Source organism: Empidonax traillii, unplaced genomic scaffold (genome assembly GCF_003031625.1).
Source record: "Empidonax traillii isolate 1590-97213 ecotype Southwest subspecies unplaced genomic scaffold, ASM303162v1 scaffold1132:size609636, whole genome shotgun sequence".
In the NCBI taxonomy this organism is placed as follows: Eukaryota; Metazoa; Chordata; class Aves; order Passeriformes; family Tyrannidae; genus Empidonax; species Empidonax traillii.
The window spans coordinates 506,522-524,398 of record NW_020956325.1 but is presented as its reverse complement, the minus strand read 5'-3'; the positions used below and the strand labels follow the sequence as shown (position 1 = coordinate 524,398).

The 17,877-nt window shown below is 45.4% G+C and overlaps 1 protein-coding gene across 8 annotated transcripts in view; it reads left to right on the top strand.

Moving 5' to 3' along the window:
* Positions 1-17,877, top strand: part of BCAS3 (BCAS3, microtubule associated cell migration factor) — a 315,701-nt gene that overhangs the window by 57,722 nt on the left and 240,102 nt on the right. For all 8 annotated transcript variants that reach the window (XM_027905220.1, XM_027905218.1, XM_027905219.1 and 5 more), the window contains exons 13-14: positions 975-1,068; positions 15,916-16,049. In XM_027905220.1, coding sequence (XP_027761021.1) covers positions 975-1,068; positions 15,916-16,049 — 228 coding nt within the window. The remainder of the gene's footprint in view (positions 1-974; positions 1,069-15,915; positions 16,050-17,877) is intronic.

Below are 17,877 nucleotides of genomic sequence, written 5' to 3'. Positions count from 1 at the left end.
TTTTCGCTCGCCACAGAAACCTCTTTTTTCAAGCCCTTCTCTGACAGATCTTTCTCTTTGTTTTGCTGAATTTACTCTTGAGGGTGATGTAATCAAGGAATAAAATACCCCTGCAGCTCCTGCATGTGTTGTGCCCTCACAAATCTCGCTTCTTTCCTAAAAATCTAAGATTATCTTCGCTTTGCATACAGTGAGACATCGCTGTGTGTCTGTTTGGGTGTCCCTTTGGATGTCCTCACAGTCAGCTTCAGTTTTGACTGGCCCAGGAATTTTATCAGCTTCAAATTGGCTTTTTTTTGAAAAAACCCCAAAAGCTCATCCTTTGCCCTTTTCTCTGGGAGATGTTGCACAACAACACTGATCTCAGTCCAGGTATTTCCCACTGAATTTCCCACTCTTGTGAAAACTCTCCCCTGCCTTTTAATTCCCTTTTTTTGTTCACAAGGAGGTATTTTATGAGAGCATGATTTTTTTTTCTTTAAAAGGGTTTTGACAAACACCTCTTTGTAATAATTTTATCTGGTGTCCTTTGAGGCAGTTTCAGGACAGAAAAAAATTCCTGCTAGCTGCTATTTCCAGTGCAGCTGCTTCCATCCACATTCCCAGCCCTTGGCTTTTCTTGCATCCCCTGGAAGTGCAGATCCCTCTCTTCCTGAGCCCTGTTGGAATGAGCTGCTGTGCAGGCAGGAATAAATCATGGAGCAAAACAGGGATATTTGACTCTTTTGTCCTGTTTGCAAAGGACGAGGGAATAGGAAATCAGGTGTAAGATGCATAAATCCTTACTGGTTATTGGAGCAGTCTCGTGTCTGTGTGAAACAACGCCAGAGGATTGGGTTATATTGTTATATTGCAGTTTTATTGTGAATTGCACCACTCTGGACATCTTACAGGCCAATCCCTGTGTCGGAAAGTTGGTGTTTTCCCTCAGGTGTGTCTTTCCTTGCTGACCCCTGGCTGTGTCCCTGCTGCAGGTGCTGGTGAGCGAGGACTCGGACAGCGATGGCATCGTGGCCCATTTCCCTGCCCACGAGAAGCCCATTTGCTGCATGGCCTTCAACCCCAGTGGTAAGAGATTTTCCTGCTTCATGTGACAGCTGTGAACAAGATGCAGACAGTAAATGTTGCAGGGATGTGTTCCAGGGCTCTGGAGGAATTGCAGGTACCACTGTGACACCTGCAGGTACCCGCTCAGTGCCAGGTGTGTCACATTTGGGGTAATTTGTCTTTTCTGGGGATTTCAAACTGCTGTACCTTGATAAAAGTGAGGATGTTCAGTCTGTCCCTTCCTGTAATTTGTCTTTTCTGGGGATTTCAAACTTCAGCAGCTGCTGTACTCTGGTGAAAGTGAGGACATTTAATCTCTCCCTTCCCCTGTAGCACTGAGGGATTCCTGTCTGCAGGAATCCTGCCAGCCAGGTACCCAGGTGTTGAGGGCCACAGAGGATCAGCACAGGGGTTAAATTATCCTCCTCTGGAAATATGGGAATAAAATCGTTTTGCTGGTTTTGAAAGTACCTGACACTGCCATTGTTTGGTCGTTGATTCTGCCCCCTCTCCTGGGTGAAATCAACTCTAATCTCAAAATACTTGTAAGAAACTCCTCAAAATTACCTCCCTCTCTCCTTCCTCTTTATAAATAGTGAGTGTGGGCAAGAGAGAGGTTTACAAACCCTGTGGATTAATAAATCTTACTGACCTGACAATTAACATCTTCGTTATCTGTAGACAAATAACATTTGGGCTGATGTCAGGGGGATGGTCAGGGAATCAACAGCTTCCACTTGCCTAAACCAACAATTCCTGTAATGCAGCAAATGCCATGAAGATCATGAGGGCAAAGCCACATTTCAGGGAATAAAACTACATGTCTGTCATTTATGTTTTCACTTTTACTGACCAGTTGGTGTTACTCTGACACCCCATCTGTTGTGTCAGAACTCTTTAATAAAAGAGCTGTGCAGTTCACAGCGTTTTCACTGGCAGTTTGTGACAGAAAAAGCTGTATTCTCATCTGGCTGGGTTTTCTTTTTGGGGAATTTGTTTGTGCAACTCTGTGCACTGAAGTGAGAATCAGCTATTCCAAAGCCCTGTGCTCTGGAAGAGGGGTAATACCTGGAGTGGAGCAGTGCTAATTAGGTGAAATAAATAGAGCTGCCCAAGTTAGGATGGTTTATGGATATTATTTAAACGCCTCCTTAAGACAGTTTTTAGGATTTATTAAATGTAAGGGCGGCAGAACGTTTATGCAAAACCGAATTAATTTATTTTTAAAATGGAAGGATATTTTTGCAAACGGCTGGAATATTTTTGTTGGGATCAGATTCTTGGTTTTGCTCAGGTACTGCGGTGACAGTAATTTGTGTGTGACAGAGCAGGGCGGTCCCTTTTTTAATGGGTGCTGGTTTTGGCTCCCAACAAGGGGGATTGTTCCTCCTCTCCTGGGCACAGCGAGAGCAAACCGGGAAGAAAACTCCTCTCCGGTGAGAGCAGCACTTAGCACAGCGTTCTGGGTTCTTTATTTAACATCAAGGCAGGGTTTTGTTTGAAGCCAGGGCTGTAACAACATCTCCATCCAACCTGTAGTGGTACACGGGGCAATCAAGCCGAGCTCATTACGGAGAACAAAACAAGAGGTGGCTTTTGATACTGCCCTTGGCTGCCTGCAGGGACAAACCACTCCTGCTGCTGATTTCGAGCCCAGCAACTGCAGGCTTGTGCTGGGAAGGCAAACAGGGGGCTCTGCTCTGTCCCACTGCACTGTTTTATTCTCTGATAAACAGCTGAGTTTCAGCGTGTCTCGGCCCATGGGCCCCCTGAGCTGCACAGGGGTTCAGGTCTGTGAAAACTGGCAGGTTTGTGTTTAAAAAAAAATCCAAAATAATGCCATCACTGCTGCTGGAAGGCACCGAAGGTCAGTGGAGATGGAAGATGGATGTGATTTTTGTGTACTGAACTGGTGCCACTGCCATTTGAACCTCTGTTTTAAAGGAATCAGTTGCCAGTAAGATGCATTTTTGTTTGTTTGTTTGTTTGTTCCTGCTGTGTATTTTTTTCGTGCTGAACAAGGAGCTTGCTGGGGGACAAGTTAATTGTGATAAAATCAAACTGCAGAATGGGTGGGTATTGGGAGAACAGCTCCTGGGAATATATTGCTGCACTGCTGGATCTCCAGAAACAATCCAACAGGAGGAAAAGAGACTCCCTGAAGTCAGTTGGATTTTTTTTTTGCCCCCAAATACGTCTTTTTTTTTGAGGTATTCAGAGAAACTAAAGTGCAGTCAGGTTTTTTTTGGTATTAGATCTATGTCTGCTCTAAAAATCTGGGTGAATAAAAAAATAACAAACCTGAATTATCACTTCTGAACATGCTTAGGGGGCACCATAATCTGGATATCTTCTCCTCCAGACCCTTCTGGTAATAACAGCTTCTGAGGCAGCTGATTTTAGGGAGACTGTAAAAGTCTCAGGCTCAGACATGTAGCAAATCATGTTCATCATTAAAGGGAAAACAGAAAAAAAAGCCATAAAGCAGAAAATGTCAGGCCCTGCTGGTTCAGGTGCTCTCTGTTCTTTCCCAAAACAGTAAATTTCAGTTTTTGTGAAAAGTTGGTGGGGAGTGGGTTGGCTGGGGATTTTTTTGGGGGGTGGAGGGGAAAGAAGGGTTTCTGCTGCAGCTGAAAACGTGCAGGCAGGCATCTCATGCCCCTCAATTCCCATTCCTATGGAATTCCTAAAGGCCAGGTCCCTTCGTCCGTTGTTGCGGCCTCTGCGCTCGACATGTTTCATTTTAATAGGTGAGACGAGGAGTGGGGCGATAAAAGCGAGCAAGAACTGCTCCTCCCTGGCTGTTTGTGCTGCTGGAGGCTTTGGGAAGCGGGCATGGAATGCTGAGGGGGTCCTTGTTGCAGTGGGAAGAACGGGAAGGGATGGTGTGACCGCCCTGAACCCCTGTGTGTGCCGTGGGGGTGTCGCTGTGGGGACACTGAACTAATGAATGTGCTTCATGAATCCAGTCCCAAGATCCCAGTTCAGCTGACCTGCCACTTCTGGTTGTGTTTTTTTTTTTTTAATTGCTGGAAATCAAGTGTTTCCTGTATCATTTTCTTCCACTTTGTCGCAGTTTTCCTCCTCACTTTTGAGTCAAAATCAGGATTATTTATATGTTGCCAATCTGCGCCAGAAGTGGTGGCTTTTGTGACTTACAGGAGGATAAGGTCCCTCTTCTGGAGCACTTCTCTCAGGTGGCTCTTGGTTACAGCACTGCTTCCTACTGGATTGGGGAATAATAATGATGATAATAATAATATTATTATTATTTATTCTTCCACCTGCCCCAGTGGTGTTGAAGCCCCACGGGATGGTCCGTGGGAGCAGCTACTGCAGCAGTTACAGCCCCACCTCCACCCCTGGGTTCTGAACAAAGACTTTAAACCTTTTCTGAAAATTTTTTAAGATGAGAATAAATTATATGAGAAGGTGAAGTGACATTAATAGTCTGGGGGCTTTGTTAATGTACCCCTGGCTGGGATGTTGGTGCAGTGGAAGCAAGAGGGTTATACTGACAAAGAGGCTCTGAGAACAGTCACTTTAATTCACTTATTAAATGAAAATCACATTAGGCTTTTGTGTGGATGCTTTTTTACTCAGCCTTAACATTGGCTTGATTTATTTTAGCTTGAATATTCAGTTTTGGCTGAACTGGAGGCCAGCTTACTGTGGGCAGGGTGTCCAGACAAAAAATGTGGTGCTGTTTACTAATTCCCAGCAGGTAATTTAAATGAATTATTCAGACTGCCTAAGTGTGGATCTGCTCCCAACCTGTGCATCACAATTTCCCTGGAAGGGGCCAAGGCCAGGGCTTGGAACAAGCTGGGATAGTGGAAGATGTCCCTGCCTGTGGCAGGGGGTAGAACTGGATGGGCTTTACGGTCCCTTCCAGCCCAACCCGTTCCATGATTCCATGTACAAACCAGTAACAGTTTTATAGCCAGTAAAACCTCTCTGTTACACGAGGTAAAGCAGCAGTATTGACACCAAGGTCTCTATTTATTATGGTTGAATTTTTGCCGTTATTAAAACGCAGCCAGGAGGAAAAAAAAAATAAAAAAGAAATTAAGTAAATATTTTCCTGGTTATTAAGATGGTTTTCTGTCAGTGCAACATTATGCGAGAATTTATCACTAGGGGGGCTTTGAACTTTTATGGGTCTATAATATTTATATATATTTTTATATATTTGGATTTTACACTTGTTTATCTAATTAAACAGCCGGTTGGAGAATGAGGTGGTCATTGGAGTGGTGCAGAAGGATCCTCTCTGCTACTTAATGTAAAGCTCATTATTTAAAAAGTCTGGGTGGAGGGGACCTGCACTGAGTTTGGGAAACCCACCAAAGGAAGGAACCCCCAGAGGGGGTTACTGAAATGAAGATGTTTACAGCAAAGCCTCCAAGCTTTTAACGTGCTGGGGAGAGGCTGCCAGGAGTTGGGAGTGTGTGCAGGGCTGGAAACGGGAGAGGGAAGGGAAGGATTAAATGTTACAGTTGGAAAGGGTTCTCAGTGATAAACTGGATTAGTCTGAACTGGAGAGTGTCTAGACTGGAGACTGAGGGAACCCAGCAAATATCCTCATTTTTCATTAAGTTGTTTTAGAGACTGATTTCCAAAGGAGGGAAAAACCTCACCGGTTCTGGTGTCCATGGAAGTTAATTCCCTTTGTTGCCATCCCAGCCCAGCCCGGAGCAGGGGCTGCCAGGGGAATTCCCTGCATGGCTTCACTCACATGCTTTGGGTTATTGCTGCTCCTTTGCTTTTTGGCCCAAGGAATTCACTGTTTTCACTTTCCTGGAAGGGCCTGGGATTGGAAGCAAATATCCAGGGTCGAGGTGGGACTGGGAATTTGGACTGCAGGGGGACTGGGGAGATTTAAACCTCCCTCCTGTTTTTATTTTTTACTTGGATATAACGGTATCAGTTATTTGGAAGTTGGATTTCCACGTATTTAAAAGAAATAGTTGTTGTTTTTATTTTTATGTATCTTTAACCAAACCAAACCTGAGGGCTGAGGAGAGCGGGGTGGTACATCTTTGCAAAATACTCCAGTGTGCTGTATTTTTTTTTTTCAAAATATATTTATCTGTGTTTTCTTCCATCCTCAAGGAATATATTTCAAAACAAATTGAAAATTCTGGCTTCCTTGCTATCCTAATGTTTGATCCTCAATTCTTTGTTTGTGTGTACAGCTTTAAAAGGTTGTGTCTCCCTTTGCCCTGTTCTGAATGGATTCCTTTTCAAGGATGTTCAGGTTCCTGATTGTCTTAATTACTATTGATCCTGTGCATTCTGGAAAGGTGTTTTCATTAATTTTCATAAAGACATATTAAAAACTAATACTGCTTTTTGAGGACAGCGAGTCAGTTTTGGGGAGTCCGTGGAGCAGCAGAAGCTTCGTGTTTCACCCCTCTGGGTGGGCTTTTTGTGGGATTCTCTAAGGCTTTTCTGAGTAGTTTCTAAAACATGAACCCTCTGGTCCCTGGGTTTGTTGGAATGGGCTCTGGGCTGCCACACAGACGTGTTTGATGGACACACAAAATCCTGGTGGCTCGTGCGTGAGGGCAGTGATGGAACTGGACACCAACACCATCCGTGTCCCGCTGAGGAACCCCTGGAAATCACTCCCCACAGCTCAGAGGGCAGCAAAATCCAGCAAAAATCCAGCAAAAATCCAGCCCAAATGCAGTCAAATGTTGCTGATGGAACTGTGCAGAGGCAGGGCAGAGCAGCCCCTGCCGTGCCGTGCCTGCTGCTCGTGGCATCCCGGGCTGCAGCGAGGCAGGCGGGAGACGTCCAGCCCGACAGCTGCGTTCAGTTTGTTTCCCAACTTCTGCCTGCCTTTCTTGTTTATTAGCTGTGACTCTGGGGTCAGAATTAAAACAAATATTTGAATGGCGGCGTGGATGGTGTTGGCTGGAACCCCCCTGGCCGGGGCTCCAGCTGGGAGGGGTGAGGGAGCCCCGGCCGGCGGGGCCGGAGTCGCCCTCGGAAGGGGCTTCTCCAAGTGGGATCTCTGTAAATCCCAGCCCTGGTAAAGCCTGGAATCTGCTTTTTAGTCCTCTTAGCAAGCTGGATGTGCTTAAAGGATGTGGGTTTCGGGAGGGAGAGGACCCTTTCATGCATTTCTGCCATGTTGGAAAAGAACGGGATCCTCTCTTCGTTTGGGCAGCTCGGAGGTATAAAGGCCTTTATGAACTGTGATAATTAAAACCAACTTGTGTGTAAATTGCAACATCTCTCTGTACTGCAGGAATTGTTGTTATATGTGCTTTTAAGAGTACTTTTAGAGTCTGCTGGGCTGCAGCTTTATTTCAGTCAATTGTCTTTACTTCGCCACATTTAAAGGCCGAATTATGGATGTTTTATTTGTGCTAAAGCTGAATATGAGTTGCTAAATTCATTGTTGTCTACACTTGGGCAAGTTCTCTACAGCCATAGATAATACAATAAAAACAGAGTCTGTAAGGAAGGAAATCAGATCAGTGCTTCAGAAATCAGTTCCAGACAGAGGTTTCTACCTTATTTACCAGTTCTATTACCCAAATTTCATGATAAACTGGAAGTTTCCTCTCCACCCTCTAGGAAAACAGAAAATTTTATAGCCATGCCAAGCTTAATTAAATTCTATAAATGCTGAGCTAAAAGTATTGATTTTTAAAAAATTATTATTATTATTATTATTTTAACTTTTTATTTAAATGTGGAACAAATGCATTTTTAATAATCTTAGCGTTTCTTGCGGGTGTTTTGAAGAAGGTCAGAAGTAAATAATTTAGAATTTGAAGGTTCTGGAGATGAAGGGTTTAATACAGGGGTAGAACTTGGGAGAATTTCTTTTCCCCTCCCTCCTCATGCGAAGGCCGTAAATGGGATGGGAAATGGGAGCTTCAGCCTTTCAGTCTGGACCAGGGGCTCTAGAAGTGTCACCAACAGGCCTGGGAATAACCAAACCCCTCGTTTTTATTTCTGTTCTCCACCTTTATGGTGTTTTTAAGGCTAAAACCCGTGGCCTGCAGTGATGTGTTGTGTCTGCAAGGCGTGGCTCACGTGGCACAGAGTTTTGCAGCTGAGCTGGGACTGGCTGGCTGATTCCAGCTGGGATTGTGGCTTCAGGCTGTCACTGCTGTGCTTTCAGCCCTTATTTCCAGGAGCATCCATGCAAACGTGTCCACGGCTTGGATTTGTTTTGGGAGCGGGGTGGAGGGGAGAGGTTTGCACGTCTGGTTGAAGGTGGTTTGAGTCCGTCATTCCTGGGTTTGGAAGGGGCTGTGCCTCGTCCCTCAGTGGGGCTGGGGAGGGAAAGCTGCTCTGCCAAGAACTATATGTACAACAAACCCAGTAGGTGGCTGTGGGCAGCCAGGAAAGATGAGAATTACCCTCTATTTGTTTTTTTTTTTTTTTTTTTTTTTAGAGGTTGTGCTTCAACTGCCAGTTTGTTAAGGCGAGTAAGTAGCCTTCGAGCCTCTGAAAAGGACATTTTGTTACAAAGGCTTCCTGGTGGTCTTCTCCTGGGACAGTGTTTCTCAATCAAAGCTTTTCCCTACCCTGAAATGCAGCTCAGGCGTGTTTTCCAGCAGCAGGATTGTGTCCTGGCTTCTCACCCTTTTATGGAGGGAGACACAGACCCAACAATTTCTCAGTAGGAGCCCTTGAAAACAAACTGAAAATGCAATGATCAAAATATTTCTGTAGCTGTGGCAGAGTCCACACTCGATCTGGGAGCAGCACCAGCTTTGGAATGGATGGGATGGGACAAGTGAATTCCAATATACGTAATTAATAGGCATTATTACATGGAGCAGTGTAAATCCACACACCTTGCACGTGCAGAATGGGATGAGTGTTGGCACCAGGAGAGGTTCAGAAGTAAGACTTGATCCTTATGGAGTTAATGGCAAGGGGGTGAGAAAGATTCCAAAGGAACAGGTTTGGAGAGGAAGAAATTAGTCCTCAGGGAAAAAAAAATGAGTGGGAGACACCTCAAGATGACTGGAGGGATGGTGGTGAAACTCCAGCAGTGCCAGGGAGAGGGGGTGGAAGAGAGGTTTGCAAACAGGATGGAAAAGCAAAGAGCAGAAATCAGAGCTGTGGGTACGATGCAATCCAGGGAATTAGGACAGCTTAAAAAGAAGGATGTGTTGAAAAGGGGCTGAAAGAACCTCAGACTTTGGACATTGGGGGTTGAAAGGGAATTTTGAGAAAACTGAAGGAATGAGTTGTCTCTCAAGGTCTTGCCGTAACTCAGTGCTGGAGGAGAATATTCCATGGGCTCCCTGGTTCTTAATCCAGTGCTGGAACCAGTAAATGGCACATCCAGTTCAGTTCACTCTTGTACTTCAATTTTTTTGTTTCATCATGATAATTTTAATGTCAAAGGGAGAAAGTTTTCGAGCAAGATTCTCAGTTAGTGAGCAGCCAAAAGATGGTGCTGGTTTGTAAATACCTGGGTTGTTTTTTTTTTTCTTTTAATTGTGGTAAATAAATGATCTGCTTTCCAGGAGTGTTGCTCCTGCCAGCTTAGCAGCTGGGAGCTGTGAAGTGCAACACATTGAAAATTTAAAATAATTACGCTTCCTTGGCTGCAAAAGAGGTTTTCCACCCATTAATAACGAGAAAATTAATGTTGGGCCAGCAGTAAAACAGATTAAACTGTGTCCCCCTTAGGATGCCTGACTGCACCTTTAACAGACCTGAAATTGCTCTGATTATTGAAATGTTCTGTATTGAAACATGATGGTGGCCTTGAGTTAATTGTTAAAGAGGCTGAAATTGGAACATCTCTGCAGAAGTTTTTCCCATTGAAAAGAGCAAGTGGGCAGAAAAGCACTCATCTGGAGGGAAATGAGCTGTAATTTTTTAATGACAGAATAATTACTTATTTTCCTATTTATTTTGACTTTTGTTTTTCAACTTGAGTTATTGCCTTGTCCTGAGTGTTACAGTGTCTAGAAGTCTCCGGAGTGCAGTCACAGGGAGTTATTTATTCACAAAATAATAGTTTATTGTTCTTCTCTTCCTTTTGACTCGCCGGGATTTTTAAAAATATTTATTTTAAATATATCGGGTATCTTCACGTACTTGTGTTCCTTTGGGGGTGAATTTTTGTTAAAAATCAGAATTTCTTTATTTGGTTGAGCGTCTTTGAGACCGAATTTTGCACCTGGAGCACAAGTTACACGTGGAGTCTCCCAGGGCTGAGCAGCACTGATGTCTGGTAGGATTTTGACTCCCATCAGCCCGGGAGAGGAGTTAAGTGAGTAGAAACACAACTCCTGTTCATGGGTCAGGTCAGATGCTTCACAAACCCGTACAAATTTTGTCACTTCTTAATGGGAATGCTGTGACAAATCCGTATGGACTGTATGGGGAGTGGCTGGGAATCAGTGTGGTTCTTCTGAGCCCTCTGATCCTGTCATTTGGAAACCTCCAAAGCCTAACCTGTGGGATCAGAGTTCACGTTTAAAACCTGAGAAGATCATACTTTTAATCACTCGGGCAGATGGTTTGTGCAGTGACTGTGCTGGCCTGTCCACGGCTGTGCGTGGAAATGGAAGAGCCGCCTTCCTGGATGAAATATATCCATGGCTACACGTGTGCTCCCTGCAGGTGTGTACCCTTGGTGTTTGGGAAGGAAATCCCAGAGTTTGGAGGTGTCGAGTCCCTCAGTGAGCAGTGGCAGAATGACCCCGTTCTGGGAGGTGGGAAACCTTCCCAGCCCTCTGAAAAATGGATGCTTAAGATCACAGAATCCCGGGATACTGGGAGCTGGAAGGGATCCCTGAGGATCCTCGAGACCCAGTGAGTGCCCATCTGGGGGTCAGCCCCCCAGCCCTGGTGTCACCAGCACCGTGCTCTGCCCGGCGGAGCTCGAAGCTGCCGGTGGAGCCGCAGCCCGAGGCGACGCCTCCCGGGCCCGGTTTGTGCGCGAGCGCCGGGCGGGCAGCTCTGCAATTAGGGAGGTGTTATAAATAGGATGTGGTGGGGTGCCGGGGGCTGCTCGGCTCTCCCGGCTCTGCAGCCCCTGCCCAGAGCGGGCCGTGCTCTCTAATTTGCCGCCGGGCTGCCCCGCTGACGCCGAGCTGCAGCGCGCCGAGTGCCGGCACGGCCGCAGCGCCGAGCGGCCCGTCTGGGCTCCTCGGGATTGCGGAGAACTCCGTGTACCAGCGATCCCACCCTTTAGGCCAAGCCTCATCTATCAAAGCCGGGCCCAGAGCGAGCGAGAGGAAGCTCCCAGATAAACATACAGCAGCGCCTAAACTCCTAATCACTCTGGGCTTCCGCTTCCAGGCCCTATAATTAGAAGTCCTTCTTTTCCTTGTATTCCCAGTTGACGCAAATGCTTTTTGTGGCTTGGCACCTCATTTAGGGCGTGGGCTTAGTTTATGGCCAGGCCAGAGTCTGGTTTAGTCTTCTGATACTGCATAAATAGCTCTTAGCCCACAGTCTACATCTGTACTGGTTTTTCCTTTTATGCATCTATTCCCGGTGCTTTTTAAACGTTTCTGTCCTGAAAGAAGCTTATTGTTTCCCAAACAGAGTGCAGGAAAAGTAGGAAGCTGTAAATTAGGGCAGGTAAAACAAAGCTTTGCTGATTTTTTTTTTTTCCCACCTAGGATATCTGTCTCTTCCTTTAAGTATGGATTTTAATCATCTCTGCGGATTTAAAACAACCACACAGTAAAACAGTCATTAATTTATTCTGGCTGCACCCTCGTACTCTGGATAAGCAAAGTCAGAATTTTTGCAGTGAGATGGGTTCTAAATAATGTCTGCTTTACACATAAATTTCCACTGAGTCTTGTGTATGCAAGACTTCCTAGTGGATTTCAGCTGTTATCTGTTAAACAGGGATTATTGCCAGTTTGAAAAATAAGCAGGAAATCCTCAAGAATTATTCACTTTTCATCTCTGATTATCCATCCATAAAGTACATCACAAGAGAAAACATTCTGGGCTGAACTTACGGCAGCTTTAACCCCTATTTCCGTCTAAACAACTTTTTGGGAGAACTGTCACAAGGTCTCTTAGAAAGCTGAGCTGAAGTTTCCTGCACTTGAAAGTGAAAGTGAGGTGAGGACCAGGACTCCAGTTCATGTTTCCCCTCTGGGGTTAGGCATTCCTGCAGGGAGATGGAGAGAGAGAGCAACAAAATGGCTGAGCTGTGATAATGGAAAACTGGGATTCTTCAGTGGGAAGTAACGAGGGCTGGAAAATACCAGGGCGAAACCCAAGCACAGTGTTCTAAAGCAGCGGTGATTTATTGTTTGAATAACAGGGGTGAGGAAGACATTTCAAAATGCTGTTTTATAAATACACGTTCTTTCCCATCTGTGGTGTTGTGCTTGGGACCTCCGTGTTGATACAAGTCCTGCCAGGCTGTATTTGTACTTCAAATGCAAATGTGGGTGTGAAGGGTCCTGCTTTAACTTACTGAAAAAGAGTTGCTAATACGAGCAAAAGGCCTGTTTGCCCTCGGCTTTCATCTACTAAAATGCATTTATTCCAAACAGGACAGGCAGCAGGAGTTTAGATTAGGCAAAATTGCCAGATCAGATACCACCCATCTTTCTATTTTTAAGTCAATTCCTTTCCACCCACAAATGTATTATCTTTCACCTCTGGGCTCCTTTGACTTAGCAAAGACAGAAAATAAGACAAAAAACCCAAAGGGGAGGCACGTGAGTGTGGAACCGAGGGCTGTGTGGATCATCTGGAAGCGATCAGGCCCCGGATGGATGAGCCGCGTTTGGGTCCGGGCTGTGAACAAACAGGTACCACTGTGGGCTCGGGGGCTTCGTGCACCACAGGTTGAGGCTCAGGTTAAACAGGGGTTTGTGGGTTTGGGGGAAGGGCTGTGGGGTGAAACTCTATCCTGTGTGGGCTCACTCGCCACCCGCAGACACCTGCAGTTCTCGCCAGCGCTGGGAACGAGATCCCAGTTGGCCAAACACCGATGGGTGTGATGGACAACACGGGGGGGAGTGCCGGTGTTTTCACTGGCAGCTTTTTGTCCCCAGTTCCAGACGGAGTTTTGGCTCGTTTAAAGTTTTTTTTTTATGATCATCCTCACACCGTGCCGTGGGGTGGGATCCCACGAGGAACCTCTGCTGGGATCTCTGGGTGCACTCAGCCCTGTGTCTGGGTTTATAAAGCACTTCTAGAGCTTTGGGGGAGGAAAAAACCATCTGTGTTTGCTCAGGCTGGCTGCTCTCTGTTAAGAGAAGCCTCATGGATTCATCTCTTCCAGCTTCTCCAAAGGTCCTTTGCATCAGGAATGATGGAGAGCTCTGAAGGACCCAAAGCCCACTGCACTTGTATATGAAGCTGACACGAGAGGGGAGAAAAACATGGGAATAGGGAAAGCAAATTCTTCCTGGGTTGAATTAGACCTTTTGGAATATCCTTGCTCCAGTAACAGTGGCAGCCTAATTCCAGCACACAAACCCCTGTTTGCTTCCAGCTTTCTCTGCTGGAAATGCTATATATTATTGAGGACCGCACACTTCACTGGGAGGGAAGTGGAGTTTGTGATGTTGCAGAACAGAATTAATGCAAATTGTGTGCATAATCCCACACTAAAGACTTGGCTGACTCGCACCGGAGCAACTTTAGCTGTATTTCCTATCAACACAGTCACTACAAATCAAGGAAATTGCCAGTTAAGCCAACATTAACATCCAGACCAACCTCAGCTCACATGCCTTCCCGCCCAAACATAATACCCCAGTGCACTCCCGGCTTTCTCAGCTCCGTAACAAACTCCCTTTCATTTCCAGCGCCCGGGATCGCAGCCCCAGCCGCTAACAGTGAAAGTATGTCTGCTGGAGGGGCTGTTGTGAGGTCAGGCCCGGGATGCTGCGTTGGGGTGGCTGTGAGGAGGGCTCTGAGCTGTGTGGGTGGCCGCGCTCCGGCCCGGCCCTGCCAACCCTGCCGCTCCCGCTGAGGGGAGGCTCGAAGGCAGATTGGTCTCTGAGTGCCATTTAGGGGTCTCTGAGTGCCGTTTGGGTGTCTCTGAGTGCTATTTGGGTGTCTGAGTGCCGTTTGGGTGTCTCTGAGTTCCATTTGGGTGTCTCTGAGTGCCGTTTGGGTGTCTCTGAGTGCCGTTTGGGTGTCTCTGAGTGCCGTTTGGGTGTCTCTGAGTGCCATTTGGGTGTCTCTGAGTGCCGTTTGGGTTTCTCTGGGTTCGTACCTTGCTGCTTGCTGGGCTCACTGCCCCGAAAGGAGGGGTTTGCCCTCTCAGGATGCTGATCTCGTGAGGAGCCCAGGGGTGTTCGTGCTCCCACAGGGTCTGTAACGATTCCACGGTGTCCTGGTTGGAGGTGTCGGGACTGGGCAGTGCCTCACGTGTCCCCACAGACCCATCAGTGGCACTGGGAGGGACGTTGGACCCACAAGGTCAAAGCCTCCTTGGCCACCGAAATGTTTCCGTCTGGGCCGAAGGGAAGGGAGATCCCAGGATTGCCAAGGAGGGAGAACGCTCAGGATACCGACCCAGTGAGGTAATGGTGGCCCAGTAGAAAAGTTAATTATTCTTTGCTGAGAGAGTGGTTCTCAGCTGCTTGGCACACAAGAGGGTTTTATCCCAGTTCAGTGGTAAAATGTTCCAAGTGTGGGACTTCAGTGGTGACGTGTGAGAGCTTTCAAATGTGTCCTGTCAGTACCTGAGGGAAGGATGAGTGGTGGAGCCACGTGTAAATAACCCAAGGAAGCCATTGCTTTTTTATAACATTTATCCTCTAAATAGGTGTCATGTAAAACATGGAGATTGAGTTCTCTTCCTAAGGGATAAAAGATTTCGGTCTCCATCACAACAGAGCTACGTGGGAATTCCTGGGTTCCTTTAATAGATGGGTTCCTTGAAAATGGCTTAGAATATCACTGTTAAACTGCTACAACCGTTTGTACTTGACATTAATTAAATGCCAGAGGATTACTTTGGGTGGTAACTTATTAGATTTCATTGATAAGCCTGGTACTATCAACATTTTTATACAGAAAAATGAATCTGAAGTTTGCTGACATAGTTCTGTGTTCTGCCATGATGCTGCACTTTTCTTATATGTCCAAAAATACTTAATTTTTGATATAAAATCATGCACTTTCATGGCAAATTGACTTCAGATATGTTTGGAAATGTTTAAAAACTGGGTTATGGACTGACATATAGTAGGAAAAAAAAGTAAGTAACAAATACAAGTTACTGTGATTGTGCTGATCTTTTAATGGAATCATTTCAGTACCTCCACCAGTGACCTGTTTTCAATGAAGTTAATACCTAATTTAGCATTTCACTTGAAAGCTCTCAACTCTGATTTGCTGCCTTTCACCAGTAAATCAGACAGTTCCTTTCATTTATAAGATGCTGCTTCGGGATCGGTTCAGTCTGGGTTGTTTTGGCTGGGTTTTGATGATGTCTCTTCTTCCAAAAATTGTTATTGTGGAGACATCAATCTTGCCTAGGGAAGAGCATTTTGGGGTTTTGCTGTAACATTCATCATTTCAATGCTTCATATTGGTCACACAGTTCTCAAATTTAGTTAGGATATTCGTGTTATTCAGTTGTTTTATGGATTTGTGTTGTAATACTATATTAATGCTTTATAAGACATTAAGTAGTAATACTGTGAATATGATTTCAGCTGATATTCTGATTCATGTTTATGAGGTGAATCCCTTGCAATTCACTAATTTTCTGTGTCTGTTTTCTCCTGTTTCCAGAAACCCAAATGTAAGCCACGCTTGCTCTTTTAGATAGACATTTTTAAACCTCTTCTTTTGCAGTGATTAATCTCTTGTGCTTTTGTGTTTCTTTTTTCTTTTTTTCTCTTTTTTTTTTTTTTTTCTTTTTTTTTTACCCAGGGATGTTGCTGGTCACCACTGACACGTTAGGCCACGATTTCCATGTTTTCCAAATTCTGACACATCCTTGGTCATCATCACAAAGTGCCGTCCATCATTTGTACACACTTCACAGGGGAGAGACCGAAGCCAAAGTAAGTCAAACTCTTTTGCTGCAGAATAATCCCCAGACACCTTATACATTCTGTGTATGTTGGCTCTTTAATGTTTGTTTCAGCACACAAAGAGCCTTTCTTGTGCTCCAGCCACAGAAGGGATAAGAGCAGAGCGTTTAACCTGGACAAGAATAAATTCTTGCCCTTTGCAATGAGGTGCTGTCAGATTTATTCAGCTCTGGCACTGCCTCCAAAGGGCCCCGATTATTGGCTGTGTTTGCACTTAACCTTTTCTCATGTAACATGTTCTACATTTGTCTCGTGCCCGTGAAGCAACTGTCAGGCCCTGCTTGGCTGTGGTGGTAAAAGCCACAGACAGACAGTTGAGGAGTTGAAAGGAGGACTTAATCAGAGGGCTGCGATGAACTTCTCTGGGCAGAGCGGGGCAACCCGCGGGGAGCCGTGTGCGACTGCCCCGCTGAAAAACCCCACCCTGAGAGAGGGAACACCGAGTCAGGATCTTAGCCAGAGGTGGGCAAGTCTGCAGAGATATTCTAAACTGCTCAGTGAGCTGATTTTCTGACGGGGTGGGGGACGGGGAGCTGCTCTCGCTGGCACTGCTGTGGCTCGGCGGGCTCTGCTCGAGCCCAGCGTCGCTCTCGGGCACCAGGAGAGCCCCCACCTTCGTAGCACTGAGTAACTGCTGAGGAACCTGCTTTAAATACAGGAATAAAAATGTCACCACGGGGGAAGAAATGAGTATTGCACTTGCTGATGCAATTACACACTGCGAGCAGGGGCCTGTGACAGCCTGGCAGATGTAAAGCAGTGTGACAGGGAGGAGCCTCGGGCGCTGTGATTATGACCCTGGCACTGGGAGCTGGGATTAGTGTGGTACCCTGACTACACCTCCTTCAAACCTTTTTTTTTTCTCTATGAGTTGTGCCATTTCCCTTCAATTCTTTGCCTTTGTAACAAGTGGAATCTGAAAACCCTCATTGCACGTAGCAGTGGTCGATAATGTTTCAATCTATGTGAATTTAATTTACTGATGGCTTAAGTTGAGCTTTGGTGCTGCCATTCTGAAGAAGTGTGATGGCTGTTATAGGTAGTGGTTTACTATAAGAAGGAATAACCCATCTGGAAAGTGGAGCAAATTAGGAAAAACTGTGCCTATGGGATAATATATATAGTACTAACAAGTAATTTTTATCAATAATACACAGAGCAATGAGATCTGTGTGTATACCCACTCTGTCATCTGCTTGAGCCTGTTCTGTAACGTGTGTAATATTTTAGAGTTATTTTTGTTCTCCTTTCATACAAAGGCTCAATATTGAAAACCAAAGCACAGGACTCCAGTCACAAGGAACAAAGATGTTCTTCTGGTTTTTACAGCTGATAAATTTGTTTTCAAGGCACACACTGGAAACCAAACAGAACATGTCTTAGAGAAGAAACCCTTATTGATACACTGGCTTTTGGGGGCATAGTATTAGCATCTCTGTGAAAGCATTGCATTAAAATTCTCAGAATCAACATAGTAAAATTTTTTTCCTAGTTTGCCACACAGTTTCCATTTGGGATGTGAACAGTATAGCTTTTGGAATGGCGGAAAATTGGGGAAAATTCTGACCAGCCTGAGGTGTGTTGGTGGGTTTCACAGCTCCCTGGATAATTAAACAATATTGCATTGGTACCTGTGATCCTCAATGCACATCATTGAAAAGGTTCTACATAGTGTGATGAGTTGTTTTACTTTTTTCTTTTGGAATGAAAGTATTTGTAGCTGTTTAGTGAGAAGAGCAGCGTGTGGGGCTGCTCCTTTGTTGTGCAAGTGTCATGTATGAGTAGCATTAGACAGGAA